The following is a 14,831-nucleotide window of genomic DNA, read 5'->3' as shown; positions in this document are numbered from 1 at the left end:
TCATGGAAGGTTTCATGAGTCAGAGCATTGTGTAGAAGGATCACGGTGGGTAGAGGCAAGTGTGACAGAGCGGGCGATGCTGGAGGTGGGGGTGTGGACGATCAATGAGGAAGCTCTGAGGCAGCTTGGGGGAGGGCCAGAGGGAGACTGGCCTTGAGTGCTGAAGTCACCATAGGAAAGCTGGAGCGGGGTTTTGTCTCCTCATTTGACCCTCTGCCACACCAAGTTTCAGACCTCATGTTCCCTGCAATGCCCCCTCTCTGCCAGTCCTTGGCTGGAAGTCTCACAGCTCAGGGCCCCTGCCCGGCCATGGAGCACTTCCAGGGGTCCCGCAGGATGAAGATTCCCCTGTGAGTGCTGAACACAGCAAAGGGTGCAGGCTGGTGGGTTACAATGAGATATGGTGCTGTTCCAGGAGACAGCAAACAGTGTGCTGAGTCAGCCCGGAGCAAGCTGGCCCAGGAAGACAAGGGCCCAGGTAGGGAGGGCATTGGAGGTAGCTATGGGTGGTGGAGGGCAGGAGGGAGAAAAGAGGTATTTCCAGGACCATAAAGCATGTCACACACACAAGGGTGAGTGCTTGCATTGTGAGCCATTGTAGGCCTTGAGTGGACAAGCAGCCTGGGGGCAGTAGTATTCAGAGACTACCACCTGGCAGTAGGATGGAAGGGAACATGTTCTAGAACATGTTCTAGAAGGTGAGCGAGGAGACTGAGACCACCAAAGTGTGAATGTCTCAGTGGCCCAAGAGGTGTGAATAAGTTTAGGACATGGGAAGAATTTCTTTCTTTCTTTTTTACCCTAAAGATTTTATTTATTTATTCATGAGAGACACAGAAAGAGAAGCAGAGACATGGGCGGGGAGGGGGAGAAGCAGGCTCCATGCAGGGAGCCCTATGTGGGACTCGATCTCAGGACCCCAGAACACACTCTGAGCCAAAGGCAGACACACAACCACTGAGCTACCCAGGTGTCCCAAGGGAGGAATTTCTAAGGAGGGAGTGATGTTCTTTGAAGACTTGCTGGGAGGCCACACAGAGCACAAAGAGGCAGAAGACTCTTCGAGCCAGAACCCTGTTCAGTCCTGCTAACATGGCCCCTGAGCCCAAAGGCTGCCCTCAGGGGACTGCTCTGAGAAGGCACACATCAGCCACCAGCTGGACGCACTGCCGGCTTCTCTCCTGCCTGGACCATAGTCAGTGGCACCTTTTCTGCACCTCTAACTAATAACCCTGTGGACCTGTCAAAAATCTACGTTAGTATTTATAAGGGGCAGTCCATGAAAGGGTGTGGATGGATCAGCACAAGGACCCAACACCCTAAAGAAAATGCCAGCAAATCCAAACCGGTCAGGCCTTGCGGACTGCAGTTTAGCACAGGATGGGAAGAGTTACCCAACAGCTGGAGTGACCTGTCTCAGTTTGAAAGTTAGATACTTCACCTACTCTCACCGAATTTCTTTCTTTCATTGAAACCTACCTTTGAGTTTGGAGATCTGTACAAGGGCTGGAAAACCTTCCAAAGCATTAAGTAGCCACAGCTTAAATTTCTTACTGAATAACCGGACAGATTTCAGGTACTGAATAGATACATCTTCCAAAAAGTCATGAAGGAGAATGTCCTCAATGCCCTACAACAGAATTGTCAAGGTGTGGTGACTGCGGGCCAAGGTAGGCATTCTCTAGTTGCAAGTGGCCACAGTCACACATGCCACAAACTCAGAGAGAAAGCTACCATGCAGCCCTAGCCACTGCTCATGGTGCAGGGTATATAGCCAGAATGGGATTTTTTTCAAAGATCTTAAAATATTGACAATTGATTGAAAATTTGAAGAGATACTATTTTAACCAGTAGTAGGTGGATCAAACCCAAATATACAAGGGTTGAACCCAGCCTCCAGTTTTCAACCCTTGTGTTCAAAACTTTGAGGCACTAGATTATTTCTAAAAAATAATCTAAAAAATAAGTAAGAGGTAAAGGTTCATGACCAGCTTGAGGAGAACCACAGAAATTCTATATAACAGATTCCCCAGTAACAATAATCACTTTAGAGATAGAGCATTAAACAAACCCAACAAGAACCATATGTATATTCCAAAGCAATTATTCCAATTACTCATTTTTAAAGGCTTCTTTTGTTGAAATTACCAGAGAAAGAAGTTTGACTCAGTGCAGGGTTCACTAATCACTGGAATCATAGGTTACCATGTGTATTGGCTTTTTCATTATATGAGGTAACTCTCGCTGAATTTAAAAAGAAAAGCTGAGTTTTAGGGAAAGATCAAAATGCTCCGTCAACACCATGATTTACTTCTTAGAGGGCCTGAAGTCCACAGAGACTGCAGAACAGAATTGCTGCAGTTCTAACCCTAGCATTTGGTATCAGTTTCTGGAAAGGACACAAACCAGCAAGGCCAGTAAATGTCATCCTACCTTGTACAGCTGCACATCATAGTATTTAAAGAGCTGGCACACATCGGGCAATGACATAAGCATGACTGTGTCTTGCTGCAGAGATTTCCAGAAGGAAGTGAGCAAGTCCTCCACCTGATGAGACAATAGAACATACCTCCAAGTGATCCCCTCTTGTATACCTAATCAGCCCTAAATGATAATGGGATGGATTTCAGTCCAGTTAATGTAAAGCTCGGCCTATGAACTTTTCCAAGCTGTATTTTAGAAGTGTTCTTTCCAGCAATCCATCAGTGAGCAACTGCCAGGTGGATGGGATAATGTGGAACATGGTTTTTCATGAAGTTTTCTGGAAGGAAGGCTGTTTCTGACCACAAGGGGGCTCCTTTTGATTGTAATAGGATGAGCCACAGGGCATAGACCACAGTTTAGAATAAATGTTCATTGATTGATTGACTCCCTCAATTATTTGTCAGCTCAGAAGGATGTGTAACAATATGTAATCAAAGAGGTCTCCTCAAGAAGTTAGAATTCACCTAAGGACCGTGTGAGCAAAAGGGCACCTGTATCATTCTACATAGGAGCCTTCTTTAAAGACTACAAAAGGTAGACACCTTTTGTTGTGGAACAAAATGGTAGCTTCCTAACTTTTCTTTATGTTTGTCCCTGTTGACTCTTCAGACTCTATTATTGAACCAGGTGGCCAATCTGAGATGCCAACTGAGAAAAACTCTTGCCTTTTTGGGATTTTTGCAGGCTCAAATATTTTGCAGCATTGAAACCCTGAAGTGAGGACCCAACAATGACTCCAGGCAAGGAACTATTCCTGTATATAGGCTGTCAAGGAAGTTCTGGCCAACTCTCAACATACCTGATGATGAGGCTGTGATTTGGAATCCTATTATTGGGGCATTAATTTTAGAGAAGACATCTCCAAATGACTCATAGATACTGAACAAAAAATACAATAATGAGATGAGCAGGATTATTTAATTCTTTTACTGTCAGGTTGGTAACTTTGGAGCATGGCTCTTTGAGGTTGGTGGGTCTGAATGAGGTAGCAATCACAGGCTCATCTCTGATGACCCCCTCATCACCTTTGTCCAAAGTCATCCAATCCTGCTGCATCTGGTTCAGAAATATTTCTCCAATTTGTCCATCTTTCTCTCTGATGTCATTGTCACTGCTCCAGATTGGACACCACCTCATATACCACCATGACAAAGCCTCCTGAATGTTCTCTGCTCCAATATGGCAATCTTGCATCATTGCTCCCCCACCACCTTCTCAATCAGAATTCTTCACAGGGCACGAGGCCCTTTCTAGCACCAGACTATTTCCCCACATCCCCTCTGGTTCTCTTCTTAAGAGATATTAATTTAGTCATAGTGACCTTTCTGCTGTGTCATGCCTGTGAACATCTTGCTGCTTTTGCCTACACCATTGGTTCTACCTGGAACCCCTTTCCTACTGCACTTTTAAGAGTATTTGAACCTTTGCTTTTCTACTGCAATCAACAGTATCATGGATTCCCTTTGGGAGACTCTTGGGCCATCTTTGTTACTCTTCCTCCTGGCACCCACAACAATCTAATCAAGTTGTCATTCTAGAACTTGCCATATTGTATCATATTTATTGACTTATATTCCTCTTTTAGTACCTGACTATAAGCTTCTTGAGGCTTATGGAGAATACCTTCCTAGTTCTAGAAATGGCACTAGTCAAGTGTAAGAATTAGGTTAATGTTTGATGAGAAAATAAAGGAAAAGAGTATATTAGATATTTAATGTGGATGGATATTTCTAAAATTTCATTGGTAGAATAGGGGCCATCCTGAAGACATCTTGGTCTCCACTATAATGCTTTACACTGAATAAGTACTAAATGAACTCATGCTAAATGAATATTATCACCATACTTAAAGTACTTAGAACACTAGGCATCAGAAAAGCTTTCATTTAAATGTGTGCCCAGGAATTTCTACTTCAAAGGATAAAATTCAGAATGGTTAAAAGATTTGTTTGTGTTTCCCACAGCCATTTCTAGAATAAAACCCAATCATTACAACACAGATGACCCTGCTTCAAACTCTTGCTTCTTTTTAGTTAGTATGTATCAATAAAATGGCTCTTTAGCATTACTGAAAATTCTAAGGTGGACAGTGTTACCAATACTTTATTCAAAATCAGCAGGAATTAGATCTTTAAAAATAGCTGAATTATATTTGAAGCATAAGGCTATATTCGCACCTTGGAAAATTTCCAAATGATTAAAACTGAATAAAAATATCACCTCAGATATCTCCTCAATATCCATAAATAGCTGACTTCTAAGCACTACAGTGCAATGAATTACCACTTGATACCCCTTCAGGGGGTCTTTTCAAGTGAAAGGATTAATAATGAGCCATAAATACTTGTATTTTATAGATAAAACCCTACCCTCTCAAATTCTTGGTTCCTCACGTTTTGTAGAATGTCTTGGCAATAGTTGTAGTAGTCATCAGCAAGAAAGGCCATCTAGGAAGGATATGGAAAATAATTTCAGGTGACTTCAAGAATGAACTGATCCTTAAAGGCCTCTTTAAGCCCTTTAGAAACTGCTGCTTATATTGCGATGTTGCGATTCTGATATGACAGTAGCTGAGCTCTTCCAGTGTTGTTTATTTTTGGGTAGCAATACATACATATTATTGGCCTAACATCAATATAGCTTCAGTTTTGATGTCATAACTCCAGGGTATGTACCACCCACTAAAGAGGCCACCAATCTCTGACATCTCTCTCCCTAAACCCCAATTTCCCCCTCCATATTCCCCAGTCCCAATTTCTAGAAAATCTGCCTATCTATTCTCTGCTCTGTCACTCTAGATGACAAAGTGGTCTCAGGTAGAGCCTTTCTATATAGGATGTGAGGGGAAGACCTGCATTTCCTAACTGCTACCAAACCCAGGAGGGAACATTGGTGCTCATGGGTTTGGGGAGAAGGCAAATGTTACTCCATTTGGTTCAAATGATCATAAGCAAAATAAGAAGACATTTACTCCTCTAAGCATCAAAAGCATGAAAAGTTAGTTTCTCCCGAGTGTGCAAGCCTACCATTTTGTAGGAATACTTCTTTGCCAGTTCTTGCTCCCAGAATGGACATCTCCTGAATTCAGACAAAGGGGATCCAACTGGGTCTGTCTTTATCGGTGAATGATTTTCACACTAGAAACCATTTACACATGGATTATCTCTTTAAAATAAAATTGATTTTCTTTCATATAAACCAGGTAATAATCACATTGCTACTACAGGTTAATGTTCTATGTAACCTTTATCCACACCTCTGGACATATTATCAATCCTAGCAACTTTTCCCCCTTATTTCATTCCAAGTGATATTACCCTTCCCCTATGTTCCATAAACTATGGTCATCAGGAAGCAGTTAGGACTGAATATATTACTCAAATGTATCACTCTTGTGGTCATGTATTACAAGTGCTGTATAGCAACATGGGATGAAAATATTATCTATGAATAATTTAATACCACAAATACATTTATAAAATCTTTGTCTATGTACCTGTCCCTCCTTGAAATAAAACCATATCCTGCTAGGTCATAATGCCTGTATTATAAAAAGGATGAGTTGTATCAGAAATCTTAGGGCCTAACTACCATGGAAAACGAAGAGCACAGACTTCAGAAGGACAAACTACAGAATGGCAAAACATTCCATCAAGGAAAAAAAAGGCAACATCGCAGAAAGCAAATCCAACATTCCTTCCTGCTGTCCCCTTTGAGCAAGGGTAGGCATGATCCCTCCTGATTGATTGAAGGACCTTGATTTTTTTTTAATTTTTAATTTATTTATGATAGTCACACACACACAAACACAGAGAGAGAGAGAGAGAGAGAGAGAGAGAGGCAGAGACACAGGCAGAGGGAGAAGCAGGCTCCTGTCAGGGAGCCCAACGTGGGATTCGATCCCGGGTCTCCAGGATCGCGCCCTGGGCCAAAGGCAGGCGCCAAACCTCTGCGCCACCCAGGGATCCCAGGACCTTAATTTTTATATTAAATGACTTCTTCAAGATTTTTCAGAACAACCTTTTTTAAAGACTTTTTTTTTTAATTTTTATTTATTTATGATAGGCACACAGTGAGAGAGAGAGAGAGAGGCAGAGACACAGGCAGAGGGAGAAGCAGGCTCCATGCACCGGGAGCCCGACGTGGGATTCGATCCCGGGTCTCCAGGATCGCGCCCTGGGCCAAAGGCAGGCGCCAAACCGCTGCGCCACCCAGGGATCCCTGGCTACATTGGATTGTAACAAGTGTGAAAGTTTTCCTCTTCATTCTCCAATGGTTTGCTCTGTGACAGTACAGTTCCAAGATCAGTATTTCACCCTTAGATCTTATATCCTCAGATCTTACATACTTAGAGCCTCACTGAGCTACTCACTTATATCTTGCTTAGTAGATTGTTTATGTGGGTTTGCAGTATGTTCCTGTCTACAAGTCATGTGAGGGAAGAGCAGCCTTCTGAACTGCCTGCCTCACCCTTATGGAGAGGAGTGGCACTCAGTGACCACCCCACTTGGGGCTTCCAGCTTCCTCCTTCTCTCATACTCTCCTGTTATCAACCCATATCACAGTGAGGATCAGTGGAGCTTCAGGGTCATGGCCAACAGTCTTCTCAGTGTCCTAAAATCTTTACTATTTAACTCTTCGTGGTCCTGAACCCCTTTGAGATCTGATGAAAGCAACTGACCCTTTCCCTGGAGCCATGCACACTATGTACTTGATACTATGAAGTGCCAAGTTGAAATTCCCCTTGTTGATATTTTTGGAATAGAGGTGTGGGTGTCTAAATACATAAAGTAGTCGCACAGAAAGGTGACAGCTCAAAGGATGTCATTTCCTATGGGTGTTTGGTTTCTACTGGGTTTGCACTGGGTACTATTCAATTCCCATTTCTCTCACTTTGGAACACTGGCTTTATTTGGAGTCATGGATGGACAGCCCTTGTAGTACATGGGTGTGGGTCATCAAGAAGGATGGAGCTATTTCATGGAGTTCACTGGTGTGGCCATCCATCTTCTATTAGAGAAGCACTAAGGAATACCAGCATTGGGCTAGCTTCTCCTACCTTCCACATTTTACCCTAACTATATCTGTTTTCTGTAGAGCACACCTTGAACTCCTGTGTTCATCAATGCTCCTGAGGCTGATGTTGCTATGATCAAAGCCCGTGTTTCTCAAGTGTGGTCCTGATACCATGTACATCAGAATCCCTGGGAGCGCTTGGGGTTCATATCCCGAGGGCCCTAGTAGATCAGATGAAGGCAGAAATCTGTCATTTTAATCAGCCTCCCAAGGGAGCCTTACACATGCTCAAGTTAAGAATCGCAGTTCCAGGCAGACTGTTCTTTGTCTCGCTGCAGAAATTGCTACATTTCAACATGGCAAATATATCACAGTTCTACCTGTTTAATGTACTATGTACTATCGTAGCAATGTACTATTGTAGTAACGTAAGGAAAATGTAAAAGTAATCAATTACTAAAAAATAACAAAAAGCAAAGTTGTGTGTTCCTGGAGTTCATCCTTTCCAGGCTCTTCCTGTGAAAAGAACTGATCTTTCAAAAAAATTTTGTTTTAAAACCACAAATTGAAATCTTTTCCTTACAACATAAACAATCAGAAATCTAATGTGGAAGTATGTTACAGAATCATTTAAGTCAGAATTTCTGCAGGAGAAGGCATTCAGGAAAGAATCAGAGGAATTCCCATTCTGGAGAAATAATTCAGCAAAATGACAAAGAAAAAAGTGAGAAATTCTACTTAGATTTTCAAATTTCTATTCAAGCAACTATTTATTTTTTTAAAATATTTTAAAATTTATTCATGAGAGATCAGCAGAAAGGCAGAGACATAGGCAGAGGGAGAAGCAGGCTCTCCATGGGAAGCTTGATGTGGGACTCCATCCCTTGACCCCAGGATCATGACCCTAGCCAAAGGCAGACCCTCAACCACTGAGCCATCTAGGTTCCCCCAAACATCTATTTAGATGTCAAATGAAGTTTGGGATTTTCAACAGTTCCAAAAAATGTCATTGTAATCTTCAGCAAGCGCATACTGTGTGTCATACCCTAGAGATACAATGGGAGACCTTTCTAGTCAATATCAATCCTCTAGGCATTGTCTGCCTTCCCTATCAATTCTCCTGGATGCCATTGGTCCTTCCTGCATCCTTGACAACACTCATGCCTCTGTTATCACCCCCAAAGCAAACATAACCTGTCATTCTTCTTCTAAAGATGCCTCAATGGTGGCCTATAGTTTCCACCAGTCTTTACTATAGGCGAAATGTAAATTCCTTGGCCTGACATTGACAAGCTATCTACCATCTGACCCCACAGAGTCAGAGTGCAGAGAGAGCAGTACAAAGTCTACTGCCCACACACCTCCCAGCATGAATGCAGAGTACACCCTCAACATGAATGTCCCCTAAAGAAGATCCAAGTGATCCCTCCAGGCTCAGCTTAAGGAGGCGTGTGGCAAGCAGAATAATGGCCAAAGATGTCCACATCCTAATCCCCAGAACCTTAGATGGTGAGAGAGACTCTGCACATGTGATTAAGGATGTTGAGATGGGGAGATTATCTGGATCATCTAGGCAGTCCCAATGTAATCACAAGGGTTCTTAATAGCAGGGAGCCCTTTGCAGCTGCAAAGAGCCAGAGGGATGGCAGTATGAGAAAGACTCAGCCTGCCTTTGCTGGGTTTGAAGACTGGTGAAGGGGTCATGAGCCAAGGAACATGGGCAGCCTCAAAAGTTGGAAAAGACAAAAGAACATGGATTTTTCCCCCACACCCCCCAGAAAGACTGTAGCCAGCACTTTGATCTTAGTCTGGTGAGAACCATGTCACACTGTGACTTCTAGAACTGTAAGAAAATAAGTTTGTGTTTTAAATCACTACATTTGTGCTAATTTGTTATAGGAGCAATAGGAAACAAACACAGGCCACCTCTTCCATGAGGCCTTCCCTAATCACTCTGGCCCACTACAATCTTTCTCTTCCAATCCCACTTTGGACTTCCCAATCCACCTACAGCCTACCCTGCCCGTATCACAGCACACCAGTTATTTCATGTCTATCTTATTTCCCCAACCATGAAACTGTATTCTATTCAAGTATAGAGCATATGTTTTTACTTTTCTTTCATACCTCATTCAGTCCTCAAGAGTGTTGGTCACAAAAAAAGGTTTTTTATAAATTCATCCATTCAATGACACCAATCCACAAGACAGTATCAAAGTACTACCACGTCATCTCAGACAACTTAAGTAAAATTCAACTCGTGATGTCATAGATTAGCTATGAATAATTCTGGTGTCCTAATTCAAAGAGCTATAATTGTAATATGGAGATGCTTTCACACAATTTGATTGCTAACAACTTATACATCCTTCTTAATTATAGCAAAAGAAACACAAACAGCTGATGTGCAGTGAACAGTATACTCCTTGAGGACATCTGTCCCAGCACAGTGTGTGGCACATTGTGGATAATCAACAACCCTGGCCAAATGGGTGAGTGTTTAAGGGTCACACATAATATGACCATCAAACACAGGAAAACAGTTGCATCTGATCTAGCAATTACTGACTATTGCAGGGTCCGTTATAGTAACTCTATTTTATTCCATACTCACTGTTCCTTTTTGTTGGATAATGCTGTTATAATTAGGAGATTTTTCAAAGGCAATGATGTCTCCACTGTGACAGAACAGATAACAGAGAAATAATTTTAGTAAGCCACCTGTTGCTGAGCGCAAGCATGAGAGATTTTTTTTTGCAGCAAGTTTACTTATATGGGGTATAACTTTTATTTCAAAACTCTCCTCCAAGTTTCTATACATGACTGGTGATTAGCACCTGCTTGGAGTTAAAAAAATCAATTTCTGTGACTGAGACTGCCATGTATTTCTTTTGAAGGGTTTATTCCCCCTTAGAAGTAAGGTTATGATGTCACCATGGGTAGAGCTTGCTCCTGAGAGAAAAGAAAAATCATTATGGAAATGAAGTTTTATACTTCCTGATTTGGGGCTTTTAAATGGACCAATTCAGAAATGATAATATCTTTTGAGTCGATGGATGTTGTAGGCACCTTCACAGAACAAGGAAATGGAGGATAATGAGATGCACATTGCATTTCCCCATGCCTCTTGGATTCATACCTTATAATGAAGACATTTGTATGTCATGGAGAACAGATTCAGTCCTCTCCATGTGGTGTGGTACATTTTCCCTCTAATTCTGGGTATTTGAGAAACTGGGAGCCCAGAAATGACCCTCTTTGCACAGGAAATGTGTATTTGCTGGATGCCAGAGGAGGTGGCATCTCCTTCCCAGTTCCCCTACCATCCTCAGAGCTGTGGAGGCTCTGTCCACTCCAACTCAATGCACATCATCACACCAGATTGTTTCAACTCTATGTAAACATACAAAGAAAAGAGGAAGGCAGTAGACTAGTTCTCTACATCTGGAAGCAAGGAGGTGGTCTTCAAGATAGGATGGCCTGGGAAGAGGTCAGAGTCCAGGGGAGCAGGGGAGATGGAAGCCAATGGCTTTTATCTCACACAGGGAGAGACTACAGCCCCTTCCAGCCTCTCCAAAACCCCAGAAGCTCCCTGCTGAAGGTTTCTGTGTCTCCAGTCTCCAACCCAACTTGTAGGAAACTGAGATTACTTGATACCCCTCTGATGAATGTTTCTACGTAATATTCTATTTCAAAACAGGGCAAATAGATTAGGGTTTGGATACAAAACCACTAGAAAGCCACCCTCTTCACCTTCCATTAAGAGTTGTTATCACAACGGGAATTGTACTTTGGAGTGCTCAATGACAAGAGGGTTTCAGAACATGGGATCTGAACAGAATCTGGAGGAAAGATATATTTATCTTTCTCTACATAGCATGATGGATTGATGGATGGTGCAAGGAGAGCCACAGGTGAAGAATTTGAGATGTCTTGGAATTCTACTTGTCATATCCCAGTGGTCTCTCAGGTAGGTATGGACAATGATGGAGTTTCTCCAGGTAAAATATGTAAACAGCCCTTTGCCACTCAGGTTCTGAGACAGTTCCTCAAGATCAACAAATAATAAATAAAACATTGGATAAAACCTAGAATGAAAGAAGACAGAGGAGGGGTGCCTGGATGGTTTAGTCAGTTGTGTCTGCCTTCAGCTCAGGTCATGATCCCCGGGTCCAGGGATTGGGCCCCACATCAGGCTCCCTGCTCAGTGGGGAGTCTGTTTCTCACTCTCCCTCTATCCCTCCCCCCTGCTTGTGTTCTCTCTCTTGCTCTCACAAATAAAAAATAAAAGATCTTAAAAAAAAAGAAGGTCAGAAAGTTCACTGAGTAAATGGCTAATAGAAGAGGAATTTATATAAAAATATATAGTCATCAGCCTTGAAGAGATGCCCTAAAAATCACTTGTGAGGTCTCTTGTCAACTAAATTGGAAGGAAAAAATTTCTCTGTAATTCCATATTCTGTTAATATGCTACTCCTAATATATTCTCTTTGGAAAAATGAATGCAAGATATTCATTCAAAATATGAGGGTATTCAGTGTCATCCATCCATCCATCCATCCATCCATCCATCCATCCATCCCTCATCAAATATTTACTGCATGCCTACTATATGTCAGGCACTGCACTAGGCTTTGGGGGATATAGCTATGATCATGGTAGAGAGGCTGTTCTCACAGAGGTAACAGCCTATAGAGGATAAAAGATGTTACATAACTGCAAAGATACTGCATGGGAGTTAAGACAGTTGCAGTATGGGGTGTTAGGGGAACAAATGTCGGGGGGCCTGTGCTATCCCATTGTTAGTCTACGTGCCTATAAATTATCAGTTTGATAAGCTCAGGAGAGCTTCACTTGTGATTAGTTAGCCCCTTTGGTTGGTACTTATCTTTTTTTTCTTTAATTTTTATTTATTTATGATAGTCACACACAGAGAGAGAGAGAGGCAGAGACACAGGCAGAGGGAGAAGCAGGCTCCATGCACCGGGAGCCCGATGTGGGATTTGATCCCGGGTCTCCAGGATTGCGCCCTGGGCCAAAGGCAGGCGCCAAACCGCTGCACCACCCAGGGATCCCTGGTTGGTACTTATCTTAACACTGTACTTGGACAGCACTTACTAAACTCTTTTGATGATGACAGCAATCTTCCTGGGACATTCCTTTAGCTGCTTAGAAACAGGAATCTGGAAGCTAGAAGGTTTGATTTCTGATTTAAAGCAAGACAACGGGGATGCCTGGGTGGCTCAGCGGTTGAGCCAATGCCTTCAGTTCAGGGCGTGATCCCAGAGTCCCGGGATCGAGTCCTACATTGGGCTCCCTACTTGGAGCCTGCTTCTCCCTCTGCCTGTGTCCCTGCCTCTCTCTGTCTGTGTCTCTCATGAATAAATAAATAAAATCTTAAAAAAAAAAAAAAAAAAGCAAGACAAGGGCAACCCTCTTGCCTTATTGCTCAGCCCCTCTGCTCTGACCCTGATTCTGGTAGCTTTGGAAGCCAATCAACTGAGAGTATAAATGCGAGTCCCAAGTTTCTGCCATGTGTTTAACATAGTATATGAGTTTAATTTAACAACCATTGAAAGGAGCATGGTGTTACCCTCCTCACTGTTCAAAGGAGGCTGAAAGGGAACTTCCTGCCACATAGAAGCCTTTGTGTATCAGACTAGGAAACACAAGCCCCCTATTCTCAAGGGGGAGTTATTTTATTTTCATGACATTTAGATGGGGGATTTTATCCTTTGAAACAATAGTGACAGGAAAAATAAAATCTCATCTTCAAAGAGAGATATTACAAAAAAGTGTCCATCTCTTTCTGGCCAGACAGTGACAGCTAACTTGTTCAAAACAATGGCAAGGTTGCCTCTTCCAACCTTTGGGATCCCTTAATTCATGTCAATGGCTCATAACATGGGTTTGGATTTAGTGTAATCCTATCTATTTATTTAAAAAATTTGCTAGTCTCAAAGGCCCCCTTCAAGCAAAGATGCATGAAAGTATGCACCAGTTAGTGAGAGAGAGGGAGGCAGTATGAGAGCCAGGCTACAAAGCAGGTGAGCAGAGGGTTGCTGTTGGAGACCAGCCTTGTGGCAAGAGGGGGATCCATGGAGGCCCAGGGCGAGGGCATTGGTGCCCAGAGGATCTGGCCAACTAGGCCAAACAGACACTGTAGACATTGGCCCCATGCTTTAATCTTCAGACAAGGCTGGGCTGAGCTAGAAAGGGAGACTGGAAGACAGGTGAGGTTTATCACTCAAGGGGAGAGGCAATCAGGGTGGAGAGGGTAGGGAGGCCAAAGCAGCATTGGAGGTGACAGTTTCAGCTCTTGGGGTGCCAGCCAGGATGGCCTCGTGTTCTAGGGGTCACTGTTACTGCATCACTTCCCTTGTGTGGTTCTGATTCAGTCCTTTGGGACATTTATTAGGTTGTGGTCAAAAGCATAGTCATTGCTGAAATATGGTTCTAAAAAAAACACACTAACATCCAGAGCCAGCCTTGCCATGAATGAAGGACTTCCAGTCCACGAGGTCTTCTTCCACCATTCTCTGAGGCCTGAGGTATTTCATGGTGTCAAATCCAGTGAAGCTCAGGGCTTAAGAGAAACCCCGAATCAAGTCTGCCCAGTGAAGTCACTTGTGTTCCTTATGAACTGTCTCCTGAGCCCCAGGCCCAGGATGTCAGGATTTAACCACTAGGGATGGGGTGGTGGTGGTCAGAAGGGGTCACAAAGGGTCCCCTGGAAATGGAAGGAGAAAGACTTAGGAAGAAGGAAGGCTCAGAATTCATACAGTACGATAGAGAATCTGGAGCAGACTCCCTCTTGAGCATGGAGCCCGATGCAGGACACAGGGCTTAATCTCATGACCCCGAGATCATGACCTGAGCAGAAATCAAGTGTTGGGTGCTTAAGAGACTGAGCCACCCAGGCACCCCATTACTTGAATTTGTTTTTATGATAAATTTGGCTAAAGAAGGATTCAGCATGAGGAGGACTGCTATGTAGATTATATGGCACACAACTCATTTTTTTTTTAACCATAAAATCTTTCAAATGCAGTGTTAGCTCAATACACTTTTTGGCATTTGACTTTCTTATAGTCTAAGTACAATTTGCATTCACATTCTCAGGTTTTGACATCATTTGTCATTAATCCAGACTTTCATTTACATCATTTTGGCCTCGTAATTTGTCCTCTCAAATCACTCCAACAGCAGTGAAACAACTTGAAGCAATTACAAAGGTAAGAGGATAAAAATGTAATAAAACCTAATTCGTGGACCATACTTGTTTGTTGTCAGATTGCAGAGCAAAGGTGCTTCACTTTCCAGTCATTAAA

The 14,831-nt window shown here is 42.8% G+C and overlaps 1 protein-coding gene across 1 annotated transcript in view; it reads right to left on the bottom strand.

Annotated features, from left to right (window-relative positions):
* RFX8 (regulatory factor X8) overlaps positions 1–14,831 on the bottom strand; it is a 64,552-nt gene that overhangs the window by 16,805 nt on the left and 32,916 nt on the right. The window contains 5 exon segments of the mRNA XM_077915006.1: positions 1,480–1,630; positions 2,434–2,547; positions 4,854–4,931; positions 5,511–5,621; positions 10,115–10,178. Of these exon segments, the coding sequence (XP_077771132.1) occupies positions 1,480–1,630; positions 2,434–2,547; positions 4,854–4,931; positions 5,511–5,621; positions 10,115–10,178 (518 nt within the window).

This window comes from Canis aureus, chromosome 11, assembly GCF_053574225.1.
Source record: "Canis aureus isolate CA01 chromosome 11, VMU_Caureus_v.1.0, whole genome shotgun sequence".
NCBI lineage: Eukaryota > Metazoa > Chordata > Mammalia > Carnivora > Canidae > Canis > Canis aureus.
Note: the sequence above shows the minus strand (reverse complement) of the source record. Positions and strands in the feature narration are given on the sequence as shown.